The 12,858-nt window shown below is 40.1% G+C and overlaps 2 protein-coding genes across 82 annotated transcripts in view; one reads left to right on the forward strand and one right to left on the reverse strand.

Moving 5' to 3' along the window:
• ANK3 (ankyrin 3) overlaps window positions 1-12,858 on the forward strand; it is a 336,323-nt gene that overhangs the window by 295,750 nt on the left and 27,715 nt on the right. For 43 of the 50 annotated variants that reach the window (XM_083614364.1, XM_083614400.1, XM_083614354.1 and 40 more), the window contains 8 exons: window positions 1,824-2,035; window positions 3,168-3,375; window positions 4,209-4,305; window positions 5,081-5,309; window positions 6,201-6,326; window positions 7,793-7,915; window positions 8,363-8,389; window positions 11,072-11,153. In XM_083614364.1, coding sequence (XP_083470490.1) covers window positions 1,824-2,035; window positions 3,168-3,375; window positions 4,209-4,305; window positions 5,081-5,309; window positions 6,201-6,326; window positions 7,793-7,915; window positions 8,363-8,389; window positions 11,072-11,153 — 1,104 coding nt within the window. The remainder of the gene's footprint in view (window positions 1-1,823; window positions 2,036-3,167; window positions 3,376-4,208; window positions 4,306-5,080; window positions 5,310-6,200; window positions 6,327-7,792; window positions 7,916-8,362; window positions 8,390-11,071; window positions 11,154-12,858) is intronic. The other 7 variants (XM_083614373.1, XM_083614396.1, XM_083614391.1 and 4 more) reach the window with 1 other exon arrangement.
• The window catches only part of LOC310762873 (uncharacterized protein), a 107,102-nt gene that overhangs the window by 54,198 nt on the left and 40,046 nt on the right, over window positions 1-12,858 (reverse strand). For 9 of the 32 annotated variants that reach the window (XR_014548237.1, XR_014548238.1, XR_014548240.1 and 6 more), the window contains 3 exons: window positions 12,738-12,855; window positions 8,969-9,097; window positions 8,278-8,348 (listed from right to left, as the gene is read on the reverse strand). The exons of 6 other annotated variants lie outside the window; for them this stretch is intronic. Coding sequence is in view for 1 of the 26 variants with exons in the window: in XM_083614536.1 (XP_083470662.1) it covers window positions 4,660-4,783; window positions 8,278-8,348; window positions 12,738-12,855 (313 nt within the window). In the remaining 25 variants the exon portion in view is untranslated. Of the gene's footprint in view, window positions 1-3,091; window positions 3,229-4,321; window positions 4,784-5,316; window positions 5,892-7,926; window positions 8,349-8,968; window positions 9,098-12,737; window positions 12,856-12,858 lie in introns of those variants that run through there. 17 more of the 32 variants (XR_014548242.1, XR_014548249.1, XR_014548252.1 and 14 more) reach the window with 12 other exon arrangements.

A 12,858-nucleotide genomic window follows, 5' to 3' on the forward strand; every position in this document is an offset into this window, starting at 1 on the left:
TCTACGCAGGGCTGCCCTTGAAGCTGTCCCAGAAAATCCAGCGGGTGCAGAATGCTGCAGCAAGGCTCCTCATAGGGTCTCTGCCATGGGAGCATATTCACCCAGTGCTTTTCCAGCTGCATTGGCTCCCAGTGGAGTACAGGGTCAGATTTAAGGTGCTGGTTTTGACTTTTAAAGCCCTTCACGGCCTAGGACCCTCGTACCTACAGGACCGCCTCTCCTGGTATGCCCCACGGAGGACCTTAAGGTCCACATATAGCAACACCCTAGAGGTCCCGAGCCCTAAGAAAGTTAGATTAGCCTCAACCAGAGCCAGGGCCTTCTCAACACTGGCCCCGGCCTGTGGAATGCTCTGTCTCTTGAGATCTGATCTGATCTCTTTCCGCAGGGCCTGTAAGACAGAGTTGTTCCACCTGGCCTTTGGCTCAGAATCAGTTTGATTCCCTCCCCCTCTTTCCTTTTCCTTTCTCCTCCTATGAAGGGATTGCACCCTAATTTTTTTAATGTTGTATCTTAATCTTTTAATTTGTATTTTAATCAACTTGTTTTTATTATTGGTTGTTAGCCGCCCTGAGCCCGGTCTTGGCTGGGGAGGGCAGGATATAAATAAAAATTTATTATTATTATTATTATTATTATTAAAAAACTATTACTGTAGGTACCACTGCATAATTTCTCTAACTTCTATTTTTTGTTTGAATATCCATTATTTCCCCTCTTGCTGCTATTTCTGTTTATGCCAGGGTTAGAAAATGTTCACAAGTATTCAGCTGGAAAATTTGTGTTCACCTGAATTGCTGCCCGTGGCAGTAAGCAGGAACATGCTAAGTCAGACATTGCTTCCTCCATGTAATTGTGAGTGTAGGAAAGGCAGAGAAACTGACAAATGTTTGAAGAATCAGCCCTATGTGGTATGGTATGGAAGCAGCATACCTAAGTGATGCCATCTTGGTTGACTTATAGGAGTGGTCAGGGTATATTATGACTTATTTGTTATCTAACTCAGTGGTGAGATAAATTAAACCATCCATTCAGTGTATCTTTTCCCTTTTATGACGGAATAATTACTGGGTTTGATGAAAGCAGCACCATCTACTGGCAAAGCTAGATATTAGAACCAAAACGTAATTTGTAGACCTGTAAAAATGGAACCAGCCTTTAAAAGTGGAACATATAACCCAGAAATGTTGCACATTGAATGGTGAGATATTCATTTATTAAATGCATAAATAATATTTTTTATATTCATCTGGTATTTCCTCAGTTCAGACCACCATGAGCTAATCTAACCAACTGAGTTATGAGATACTTTTCATCTCCCAATAAACCAAAACCCCAAACAAAAAAAGGTTGGATGCAGATTCACGTTTTGTTCCTTTCATTAATACACCTTTCTGTCATGAGGTTGATTTTAAAGGTGATTACTTAGCCCTTTATCAGATCAAAATGAAATAGCCATATTGAACCAGAAAGGGGTAAATAAGAGTAAAAAAATAGTATCTTTCATGTGGTCCAATCAGTATTCACAGTGCAGTCTGTGCATTACTGAGTTACACCAAATTCCTATTCAGGCTGGGTATTCAAATCCAACAAAACTGATGTCAAGTCTAGCTTGCCGTTACAGATTTTTTTCAGCCTTGAAATGGAACAGGAAGAGGTTCTTCCAGAAAACATTACATTGAGGACAGCATATGCGTTAGTATTCAAAGCAACCCAAAGACTTTCCTGGACAAGGCTGAAACTCTCTTTAAAAGCCCACTCACAATACCTGAGCAGTAATATTTATAAATATTTATAAACATTTCTGATTTTCCCTTGCATAGAATTGGACAGCGCAGAGGAACTTGAGAAGAAGCGTATCTGCAGAATTGTCACGAAGGACTTTCCTCAGTACTTTGCTGTGGTTTCACGAATTAAGCAAGAAAGCAACCAGATTGGTCCAGAGGGTGGCATTCTGAGCAGCACAACTGTGCCTCGAGTCCAGGCTTCCTTCCCTGAAGGAGCATTAACTAAGCGGATACGAGTGGGCCTGCAGGTAATAAGATGAGCCTTTCTTTGCATTTTTGAAAAGCAGAAGTAAGGTTTAATGGGGCTGGATCAGATGATGTACCTCCCTAGATCTGGCCTAACAGGTTGAGGGAAATGAGTGCCTGCAGTTTCAGCCTGCCCACCATTCCTTCATGTATACTTGTATACTCAAGGATGGATTATGCAAATGCTGTCTATATGCCTATAGTTCAACATACGTATACACACACACACACACACACACACAGACAGACAGACAATTCCTGATATAATGAGGAAATCAACCACATTTCTTACCTGCATGCATTGAACCTTACTTGTGTAGGCAGCATGTGCGAATGGCAGAGGTGGGACAGTGAGCAGAGGACCTGCCCACATGCTCGCCTCTACACAGTACACCACTTCCTAAGAGGTGTACTGTCCAATCTGGCCTGTTAATAAAAGGAGCAGCTCTTCTCCTTCCTGCATGGCAAACTGTAGTTGCCAAAATGCCCACTTCTGCGCAGCTTGTTAAAAGCTTACCTATCCTGCCCACCTTAGCATTTGGTCATCCCAATGAACCTTATTCAGACCTGTAGTATAAGCATCTGCTAAGCAGGGAACAGTGGCACTCTGGATGAAATCCAGATTTTTACACAAATCCACCTACATACAGCAGATATTTTCACTTTGCAGTTGTTGGATTTTAGTTAGGTCCCCCTTTTCAGTGAACCAGATGACATTGTTGAAATTGATAAGAATACCAAAAAGAAGAAGAAAGGGGTTGTATTCAGCTAACTTTGAGTAGACCTATTGAAAACAATGGCTGTAACAAATTTAGGTTCATTAATTCAATAGGTTTTCGCTGAGCAAAAGTTGAATACAACCCGAAGTTTGGGACTTGTTGAATTTTACAGAACTCTGTAATGGAATTTTACCCTAAAATCCTAGATTTGTGTAGCATTTATGGTGTATACCAGCAACAGAAATTTTACAGAAGAATAACATCTAGGTAAAGTATGGTACTACTGGAAGGGATTTTTTTATTTTGTTTCGACTATGGCAGACCAACATGGCTACCTACCTGTAACTATAAATTGCATGTTTGAGAATCTTATATCCCATGACTTTAGAATCTCTTTTTCCTATATTGAAAATAGGCTCAACCAGTTCCAGATGAAACAGTCAAGAAAATCCTTGGTAACAAAGCAACATTCAGCCCCATTGTCACTGTGGAACCAAGAAGAAGAAAATTCCATAAGCCAATCACCATGACAATTCCTGTGCCACCCCCATCAGGGGAAGGGATAACCAATGGATACAAAGGAGACACGACACCCAGCCTTCGGCTACTGTGTAGCATAACAGGTTAGGCAAAGGCATAAGAAGGGCATCCCCATTTATTCAACATATATTTTCTAAATTGGGCAAACTTTTCCTCTTCCTCTCTCTCAAGAGTTGCATTTCCCCCAGGAGCCAGTGGCGTAGCGTGGGGGGCGCAGGGGGGGCCAGCCGCACCGGGCGCAACATCTGGGGGTTAGGGTTAGGGGGCGCAAATCCACGGGTTAGGGGGCGCAAATTACTTGCCTTGCCCCGGGTGCTGACAACCCACGCTACGCCACTGCCAGGAGCATCTCCTTGGGTACTGCATATCGCATATGGAATCAGCCCAAGCCAGCAGTGTGTGGGGTCACCACCTTCCCCTCTTTTTGTCATGCCGCCTTTTCTCCACACACACACACCCAACACCCCTTTCTCTCTCCTTAACTGCCCCCCTTCTTGTCCAGGGGACTGCTGGGGTGGAGACAGATGGCTTTGGCCAAAGTCCAGAATTGACGGTTTTGCAGGGAGCTTTTGTAATTAGACACAAGGGTTGCGGTGTTGACCTAGCGCCACTGGTTGCCCATCCCTCTGCAATCCTGCAGAGGTGAGGACCAGCTCTCCCCAGTTCTGCCCTGCCCTTCTGCAATCCAAGCACTATATTGCCCACCTTAAATATTACAGACCTTTCATGTCCTTCCCTCTGGAAAGGAATCCATTCCATATGATCACCACATTATATGGGTGTTTCAGAAACTTCCCACACCAATTATTAGGTACAAATAAAACTAAGATAAAGTACAAACCTAAAGCACTATTTCAGATCTATGTAAAAATTCAGATCCCTTTAAACAAGTGTGACTTCATCTTTTATTTCCTAGGAGGTACTTCACCAGCTCAGTGGGAAGACATCACAGGAACCACTCCACTGACTTTTGTAAATGATTGTGTCTCTTTCACAACCAACGTTTCAGCCAGGTACAGTAAAAGCAAATGAAACACAAATAATTATACTTCATTAAGGCTTACAGGTTGTATTATGAAGATCAGAATAACGTGAGTGATACACACTAGAATAACTAGCTCAATAGCAGGACTTTTTTGACTGATGGGAGAGGAGAGGAGCAAAAACAGATTCATAACTAGGGATGTTTACCAAAAAAAATAAAAAATCCTCCCATCTGAATTTCTCCTCAGATTTTGGTGTTCCTAATCACATCTTGTTGTTTTTAACAGAGTGGCACCAGTGCCTTAGTAATCCACCATTCTTCCAATATTGATATCTAGATATTATACAGAGGAGCAGTTTCCACAACATTCAGTTCCTTCTGCTCACTGAGATCTGTTTTTTCCACACACATCACCAATGTGCAGAAGTGCTTGTTTGCCAAGGAGGTGGCAGATCTGGCCTCCAAGGTGTGCACCACAGCCGTCAGCAGTGGAGATTTCCCTTTTCCTAGATTACAGAAAACCAACACAGCACATTATGAGCAGACCAGAAAAAGTAATAAATATTGTATTGAACCTGTCTATAACATGCTTTTTGTCTGACAGTTCTCAGATCAGCCACCTCCAAGTTTTGCCAGAAATAATTTATAAGTATATATAATAAAAAGTAAGTTAGAAAACCCAGGAATGTGACTTGGTTCTGTTAGCTGGAGAGGTAGTTCAAACCACAGTAAAGTTATGGTGGGAAATCACCATTGTATGAAGATGGACTGATTGGTCTTTACATCTATGTATGTGCACCCAGATTTTGGCTAGCAGACTGCCATCAAGTTCACGAAACTGTCGGGTTGGCCACGCAGCTTTATAGGGAATTAATATGTGTTCCCTACATGGCCAAGTTTGTCATTTTTGCCAAAATGAATGATGCGGTGGAATCCAATCTGCGCTGCTTCTGCATGACAGATGATAAAGTCGACAAAACTTTGGAGCAGCAAGAAAACTTTGAAGAAGTTGCAAGAAGTAAAGATATTGAGGTATACCATCATTCAACAGTAAAGGCCTATTGTATATCTACAGGCTTTGTGGGTGCTTTTAAAAATATATTTCTTTCTAAAAGTTACAGTTCATATTCTAATAAAGAATAAATTGTGTCTATAAACCTGTCAATACAGTAAACATCACTGTGTTTATCAGTTAGCTTGGCCAATTCAGATATTTCAGGCACTTTAAAAGCAGTCTATTCACAGCTGTCAAGACAGTTACAAATTTCCTGCGTCTCTAAACAAATTCAAGATTGCATTGTCGGTAAAGTATCAAGAGACATCAAAACAATGACTGTCGTCAGTTTAATTTTTCTACACCTGAGTCCAATAAGCTTGAGCATAGATGCCTAAGGATGGATATAATATGCCCAGTCTTGCTAAACAAATGCTTCCAATACATGAATCTATCTGTTAAAAATGTTTTATTTAATTTGAATGGAGTAAGATGCTAGTGTAATTCAGCTGATGTCTTCCAGAACCGGGGCATTGCTTACCCCCTTTCTTCCTGGTAGACCTAGGCATGACGGACAAGTAGTGGAATGTGTGAACTTACTTTCACATTGTCCATGAGTCCTTTTATCAGTTAAGGGGGGGGGGAGAAAAAAGAAGTAAAGAACTGAGCTTTGCATAGCTAAAATTGCCAGCTGGCTGTTGAAGGGTCAGTTTAGAAATAAATAGCTGTAGTCTTGATTGTGACCTTCGCCCCCCACACCAAAGAACATACCACACATCTCTTCCTATTGAAAATACTGCAGTGAAGCCATGTTGAAAGGCAACTTTAACTGTGGGTTTAAATAGTAATTTAACAGTTGGGATGCTTACTGTTTATTGCAATAGTTCGGCACAGAAATAGATCTAACAGATTTATTGTTGACCCAACAGGTTTTGGAAGGAAAGCCTATTTATGTGGATTGCTACGGGAATCTAGCCCCTTTGACAAAAGGAGGACAGCAGCTTGTATTTAATTTTTATGCTTTCAAAGAAAATAGACTGCCATTTTCTATCAAGGTAAAAGTAAAACCGCACTGGAGCAGTCACAATGAGAAAACTGTTCCTGCGTGATGACAAACCTTGTGTGTTTGTGTGTGTTTTTCAAAGCCTCTGTTTGTCTGTGGTGTTTGGAAAAGGTGCGCCATCCACTTCACCTGTGCAACGGCATATTGCTACCACGAGATGTGAGCCCCCATCCCACCAATTGGGAATGGCAGGTTTGAGGCCTGCTTAAGGTACACTGAGGAAATTAGGTTGCTGGCAGAAAGGAACTCCAGGGCTCTGGGATGAACTTCAAGATGATGGGCTTCGGTTTACCTCCTTGCTAGTATTTAGAAAGCTTTGTACCACTTATTAAGCAAAGTTTAAAAGGCCAATCTGCTTCTTTACAAAAATATATATTTTATGGACTGCTACTCAACTGCATTTTAATTTTACTTCTGAGTTGTGATTTTGTTAGGATTTTAAATGTGTTTGTAAAGCCCCTTAAATGGTTGGAGGTACAAGTTGGCAGTTCTTTAAAAGAAGCATTTAAATAACCACAACATCCATGTGCAAAAAAGTTACCATTTTAGCCAGGTTGCCAGTGTTCACATTATACCTTCAGAATGCCATCTCCAAAACAGGAGAAAATGCAGCCACCGAGTGGCTTGTGTTGTTGCCTTGTTGATTTAGTTTAAGCACTTTAATTTGTTTCCAGACAAAAATGGGAGGTTTTTTCTTTCTGGCCTTAAGTCTAGGTTGCCAGAAAGACCACTTTCTTCCATATTGATGGATGGATGGATTTAGTTTGTTCATGTGCCACCTTTTCACATAATTATGATCATCCATAATTATGATCTTACCACCCCCACCCATGAAGCTTAATTAGGTGGTGACCAGGGAAAGGTCCGTATTACCACTTGGCAATTAGTTGGCAATTGAATAAGATATTGCATGTCTGGGCTGTCAATTATTAATGTTTTTATTTAATTTAATATATTTCCTTTTTGCTACTATCAATTGGCTCAGTTTGACTTTGTGGTTTTACTGGATTTTATTGTAGAAGTTTTCTTTTAAAAATTTTAAGTCACCGGTCTTATTATGATGGAAAGGCAGGATGGCTATAAATGCTTTAGATAATTAAATGCAATCTCAAACTTTGGCCAGCTTCTTATTAGTCTTATTAAACTGTCCTTGGAATAATGCAGACACCTTGTAATTGCTTTAGCTTTGTGTTTGTAACACCCTGTGGTAGAAATAATGTGGAGGATTAATGTGTAGGATAGATGAGAATTAATGTTTGGAGATCCTGTTTCAGCACAAGGCATTTGATTTGATAATTATCAGGTGCCTTCCCATTGTATGGTTCAAGGAACTTAGATTTTGGGGTTTCTTTGCGTGTTTTGTTTTTAAATTAGAGCTAATAGCTAAACTAAATTTAATGGAACCCAAAGGACTGTAAACATTTCAAACCAGTGTGTGAACATTTTATATATATATAGATTAGAGACACCAGCCAAGAACCTTGTGGTCGCTTATCATTTCTGAAAGAACCAAAGACTACAAAGGGTCTGCCGCAAACAGCTGTTTGCAATTTGAATATCACCTTGCCAGCACACAAAAAGGTACGATCACTAAGGCTAGTTTAATTTCTTTCTTTTTTTCTTTTTGCTGATTGTAATGAACCACTAGTAATGCGAATGCTTTGCAATCTGATTAAGCCTGTTTTATGTCTTAATGTTTTCATGTATGCAGAAAGCTTTTTGAGACTTGTTACTGTGGTGCTGCGTTTCTGCAATTTTTGATTACCGGGTCCTCCGTTTACAATTCATGCTTCAGCTTACAGTTTATATACTTTATGCCTTTAGTAATGTCATGTGTTGATTTGCATTCGATGTAAAGTTTTGTTTGTTAATTTATATTCTGTTGACATTTTGGGTTTGTTTTGCCTTTTATAAATTAGCTTGCATTTTTTGTGCTCCCTTACTTGGTCCTTTTCATATCCTGATATTCTTTTCCCTGCTGTCCATTATAATATTCCTTGTCTCTGCAATGCATCTTGGGACCAAAAGGAAACAGAGTCAGATCAAGATGATGAGGTAATATAAACACTGTCTTTTATTTTACTTTTTATTATAATCAGAATTCTTATCCATTAAAGATATATGGTATCACAAAAAAGATTTACTAAACCAAATAAATGAAGCCAATAACATGTGCTTGGAACAATATGAACCTAGCCTCTGTCCCTCTGCCCTCACTCTTCACTAGACTTAGATATACTATGTCTTCTGCTTTGCACACAGCAAAGCACCTTTTACCAATCATGGGGAGCTCCTGCATGCTTGCTTCACACAGAGACCCCAACATTCTGCCCTCTCCTCTTTGCGGGAATAGCTTGTACACCCAGAGAGAAACAGAACACTGGATGCATGCATGAGGTTTTGAAGGAGATCCCTTGATTATACCCATTGCTATTCATCTAGGTGAGGAGCAGCAGAGAAGCTATTTTCCTTCCACTTCCTTAGTTCCAGCTAGACAGTATTTTTAATCCTCTTTAATACAGCTAACCACACTGTCTTGCCTGTCCATCCCTCCTCCCAATACCCAATAGGCAACTGAGACCCAGCAAATCCTTTGCTCGGGTATCCCAGGCCTAGTGGTCCTGCAATAATTACCTTTAGAAGAATGGCTCCTGACTGGAAGCTGCAAGCCACTTGCTCCCTTGGAGGAAGCAGATGGATCAGCACCATGGGATTCATGGTTTCTGACTGTTGTCTCTGTGAAATTTATGACTCTCTTGTTCACTGGGAGACACGGTGTAAAGGAAGATGAAAGCATGATTCAGGCAAAGTTAAGCACTAATCTCAGTGGGGGGAAGTTAAGCATGTGTTCTGTTCTCCCACTGAAATCAATAGGACCTTAAAATGTGATTGAGCTTAGCAGGACAGCATCTTTAGATATTATAACAGCCCATGGGGATTGGTCGTCTAAACAAAAAACCCAAAAGTACTTTTTGACTTGTCCTATTTTCTTACCAAACTAAATATATATCTTTAAAAACACCCCACTATTAGCATCTAGAAACTTTACTAAAAATAGATCTACAACCCGTATAGAGATTTTTGAAGCAAGTTGTAATCTGTTAGTGATTGTAACCTGCTTTCTAATCTGCATCCCTGCATTTGTGCATATTTATAAAAATCCCAGTCCATTCCTCTTTTCATTTATTTATCTTTGTCCTTTATGTAGTTCCTTTAAAGTAGGTGTACATTGTGATATATGTGCTTTTGCAACAAATTGATTTTTGAAGAACTTATTTGGCTGGCCTAAGTTACAGCTGTAGTGAAATTCTACATGTCTAACTGTAGCCTTGTGTGTGCCAAAAATGATTACTAAAATGCTAGCTATATGATATGGGGGATTTACAATGATGGTGCTTTGTAATACAAAAATTAAGGCTTAGCAACTCACAAAGGTTCCTTAAAGAAACAGGTGTGTGATATCTGGCCATGTTTTACCTGTTCTCTAAATTACTAACAATGTTTTTGGTGTTACATTTTGCCAACATTCATCTTAATACCATGTGTCTTTAAAATCTGTGTCTTTCACTTTAAGAATGGATATATCTCTTTCACGACACAAGGCCTGTTAGAGTACTGTTTTTTCTTTCTTTCCAGGATTCCACCTGGGGTGATATTAGGAGCAGGCCTTGGGCTCATTCTGCATCCCACAGCCTTCCCCAGCTTCCCTCAATGTGAACAGACAACAGCTAGTGAATGGGAGATCCTATGTTTGTTCTAACAAAGGATCTCTGATCCTGTGAGGCAGAACTCACTTGTCTTATAAGGTCAGGTAGATCCCATGATCATACAAAACATGAACCCCTTCAGTCTGTGAGAAGGGAGTAAATGGGTGTGCCCAAAGCCTGCTCCAAGAGGTTGAATCCGAGATTTGGATAGCACCTGATTAGGCCTCAAGATGTTTGTTCTCTCCAAATAAGCTCAAGAAGCTTTAGCAATGAAATGAGAACTTTGTAAATCTATTCTTCAAAGACAACACACATCTCATAGTTACAAGACTTGAATGTTGGTAAAATGTAATTTCAGGTGCAGGCTTGGTAGAAATAAGGGATTGGGGGTTGTGTGGAATTTGAGTCTGTGAGCAGGGATAACTTTAAAATCATAGAAGTGGATTGGGCTGTAACTTGAACTTAGCTTATTTTATTATTTCATTCTTAAAATTATACCACTTGATTGTAAATAAAAACCTCAAAGCAGTTTATATATGAATGAATGAGGCCTTCGTAGAAAGGGGAGTGTGTGTAGGGGAAGTGTGACAAAAATATACTCATTCACTTTCATGGCATGACTTTGCTGTGGAAGAAATGGGGTGAAATCCATACTCAGCTATTTAAGCGCATTGGTTGCCCTGTCTTTGAGACTGATCTGCTTTATAGGGTGATAGGCTAAAATGCTATGCTGAAGAAGTGCAAGTCACTGCTCCACTCTCCATATAAGTTCATAGCACACTTTAGTTGCAAATATTCTTCTCCAAGGTACAATTAGTTCTCCTGAAGATCTAAAAATATGTAAGGGTATGTGTGTGTTATCTTCCCATTTAAACAAAAACGAACAAGAATTATTGGTATATTCTGTCTGCCACTTTGGACAATATTTTGAAAAGTGGAATGTTAATTCATTAATTAAAAGAAAGAAACCTGCTCTAGACAGCAGCAACTGTATGTTAAAGGTACCAAACGGAAGTATGCTTTGTTACAGACCGAGAAAACGGACCGGCGACAGAACTTTGTGTCCCTTGCTTTACGTAAGCGCTACAGCTATCTGACTGAGCCTGGAATGAGTGAGTTTCTTAACAAACCTACTAATGCTGTAAACTGATCTTTCACAAGAAGAGACATTTTTTCTATAAATGTCATGTTTTGGTGTCATTGGAAAATGCCTGATTTAACAAGCAAAAGTCTCCATTTATCCAAGAACCCTTTGGAGTGCAGATAACTTAGGAAATTCAGGCTAATAAACCATAGTTTGTCTCTTGAAATATCCATGGACTAAAAGGATCATTAGGGTGGCCTCACTAATCAGTACTTCTATAGCAAAAGAAGACAGGCTATTCTACCTTTAATAAGATGAGGTGGTTAAATCATAGTAAGTTCTATGGAGTTGGTAACATATTGACCAGCAAAACACAGATCAAAAACACTATTGAAGAGAATTCTGAAGAGAATGTAGAAGAGAATTACACACTTAAGAGTTCACTGTTCACTGTAGTAGTTTGCACTACCAAACAGATGTGCTGTTTTTAAAATGTTCTTTATATGTTTGTTTGTTGCATCCCCCCCCCCAAATAAGCCTCACACATTTAGGGAATGTCCAGCAACATTCCTGCAGATGATTTCAGTGATCAAGTTGTGTGGTCCCTGAGGAACCCTGGACCTAAGTTGTTCAGGGCTTTGTAAATGCATCCAAGGACCTTGAACCTGGCTTGTTAATAGATGGGCACTAACATGGCTGTAGCAGAGAGCCAAACTATATTTTACATTAGAAGTGCATTTTAAAAAATGTGCTGAATCTTTATTTTAAAGGAAAAACAGCTGTGTGGAACCTCAGTCAGAATCAGGGCCCAGCATTGATTTTTCTTCTCAGAATTGTCCCTTGGTGGCTGTTTACCTGCAAAGATGTTGTCTGCAGTAAATAGCAACTTTGGGAGCAAATAGGGAATATGATCCTGACTGGGACTTAGCATGTTTTCCATCAGCCACCATCCCGACAGGTAGGTTTTTAACTTGTCATGTTGATCCAGAGTTAGCATGTGTGTGTTGTAAATGTAAATACAAATAAAGTAGCACCAATGTACAAAATTTTCAAACTACTACTCACTGTACAGTAGAAAAATGTATACATAATTTTCCACTGTACAATGGACAGCTCTTAGAGAAGCTGGTCTACCAATGCTTACTCTTTACTGGATAGAACCAGTTGATTATTTTGAACATAATTATTGTTTGCCTTAAAAAAAACCTGACAAAAGTTTGTTTGAAATAATATCAGAGTAATGTCAGACGAAGCTGCGCTGAGAAGGGTATTTTTGTTTCCATGCTAGCTCCTAGTGAAGAGATTGTGCCTTAATGTGTTTCTGTGTTTTACCATTTAAGCATTCGTGACAAAAGAACTCTGCCATGGGTCATAACATTACCAGTGGTGGCCCTTGCAAATCAGAGGAGCAGGCAAGTGCCACTCCCCTTGCCTCCCCTCTTTACTTCAAAGACTATGTGAGCCAGCTTCTCCATAATGACACCCATTTGCATGGAGTCCCTTACAGGAAGGGTTGAGGGAAGAAAAACTGCACAACTGGCTGTTGGTGTAAAGGCATTAGCTGAAGACACTTTGAAGTGCCCAGCATCTTCAAGCAGCTCCAGGGCCTCACCTGCGTCTGCCAAGTTCCCCAGCTGGTGGCTTGCCTGCTGGCAGTGGCTGGGAAGGCACCTGCCATTGTGCATTCCCCAGTGCTCTCAAGCGTCCAATGTAGTGTCACTCCAGGGCATCTA

Source organism: Podarcis filfolensis (genome assembly GCF_964270895.1).
Source record: "Podarcis filfolensis genome assembly, chromosome: 5".
Taxonomy (NCBI): Eukaryota; Metazoa; Chordata; class Lepidosauria; order Squamata; family Lacertidae; genus Podarcis; species Podarcis filfolensis.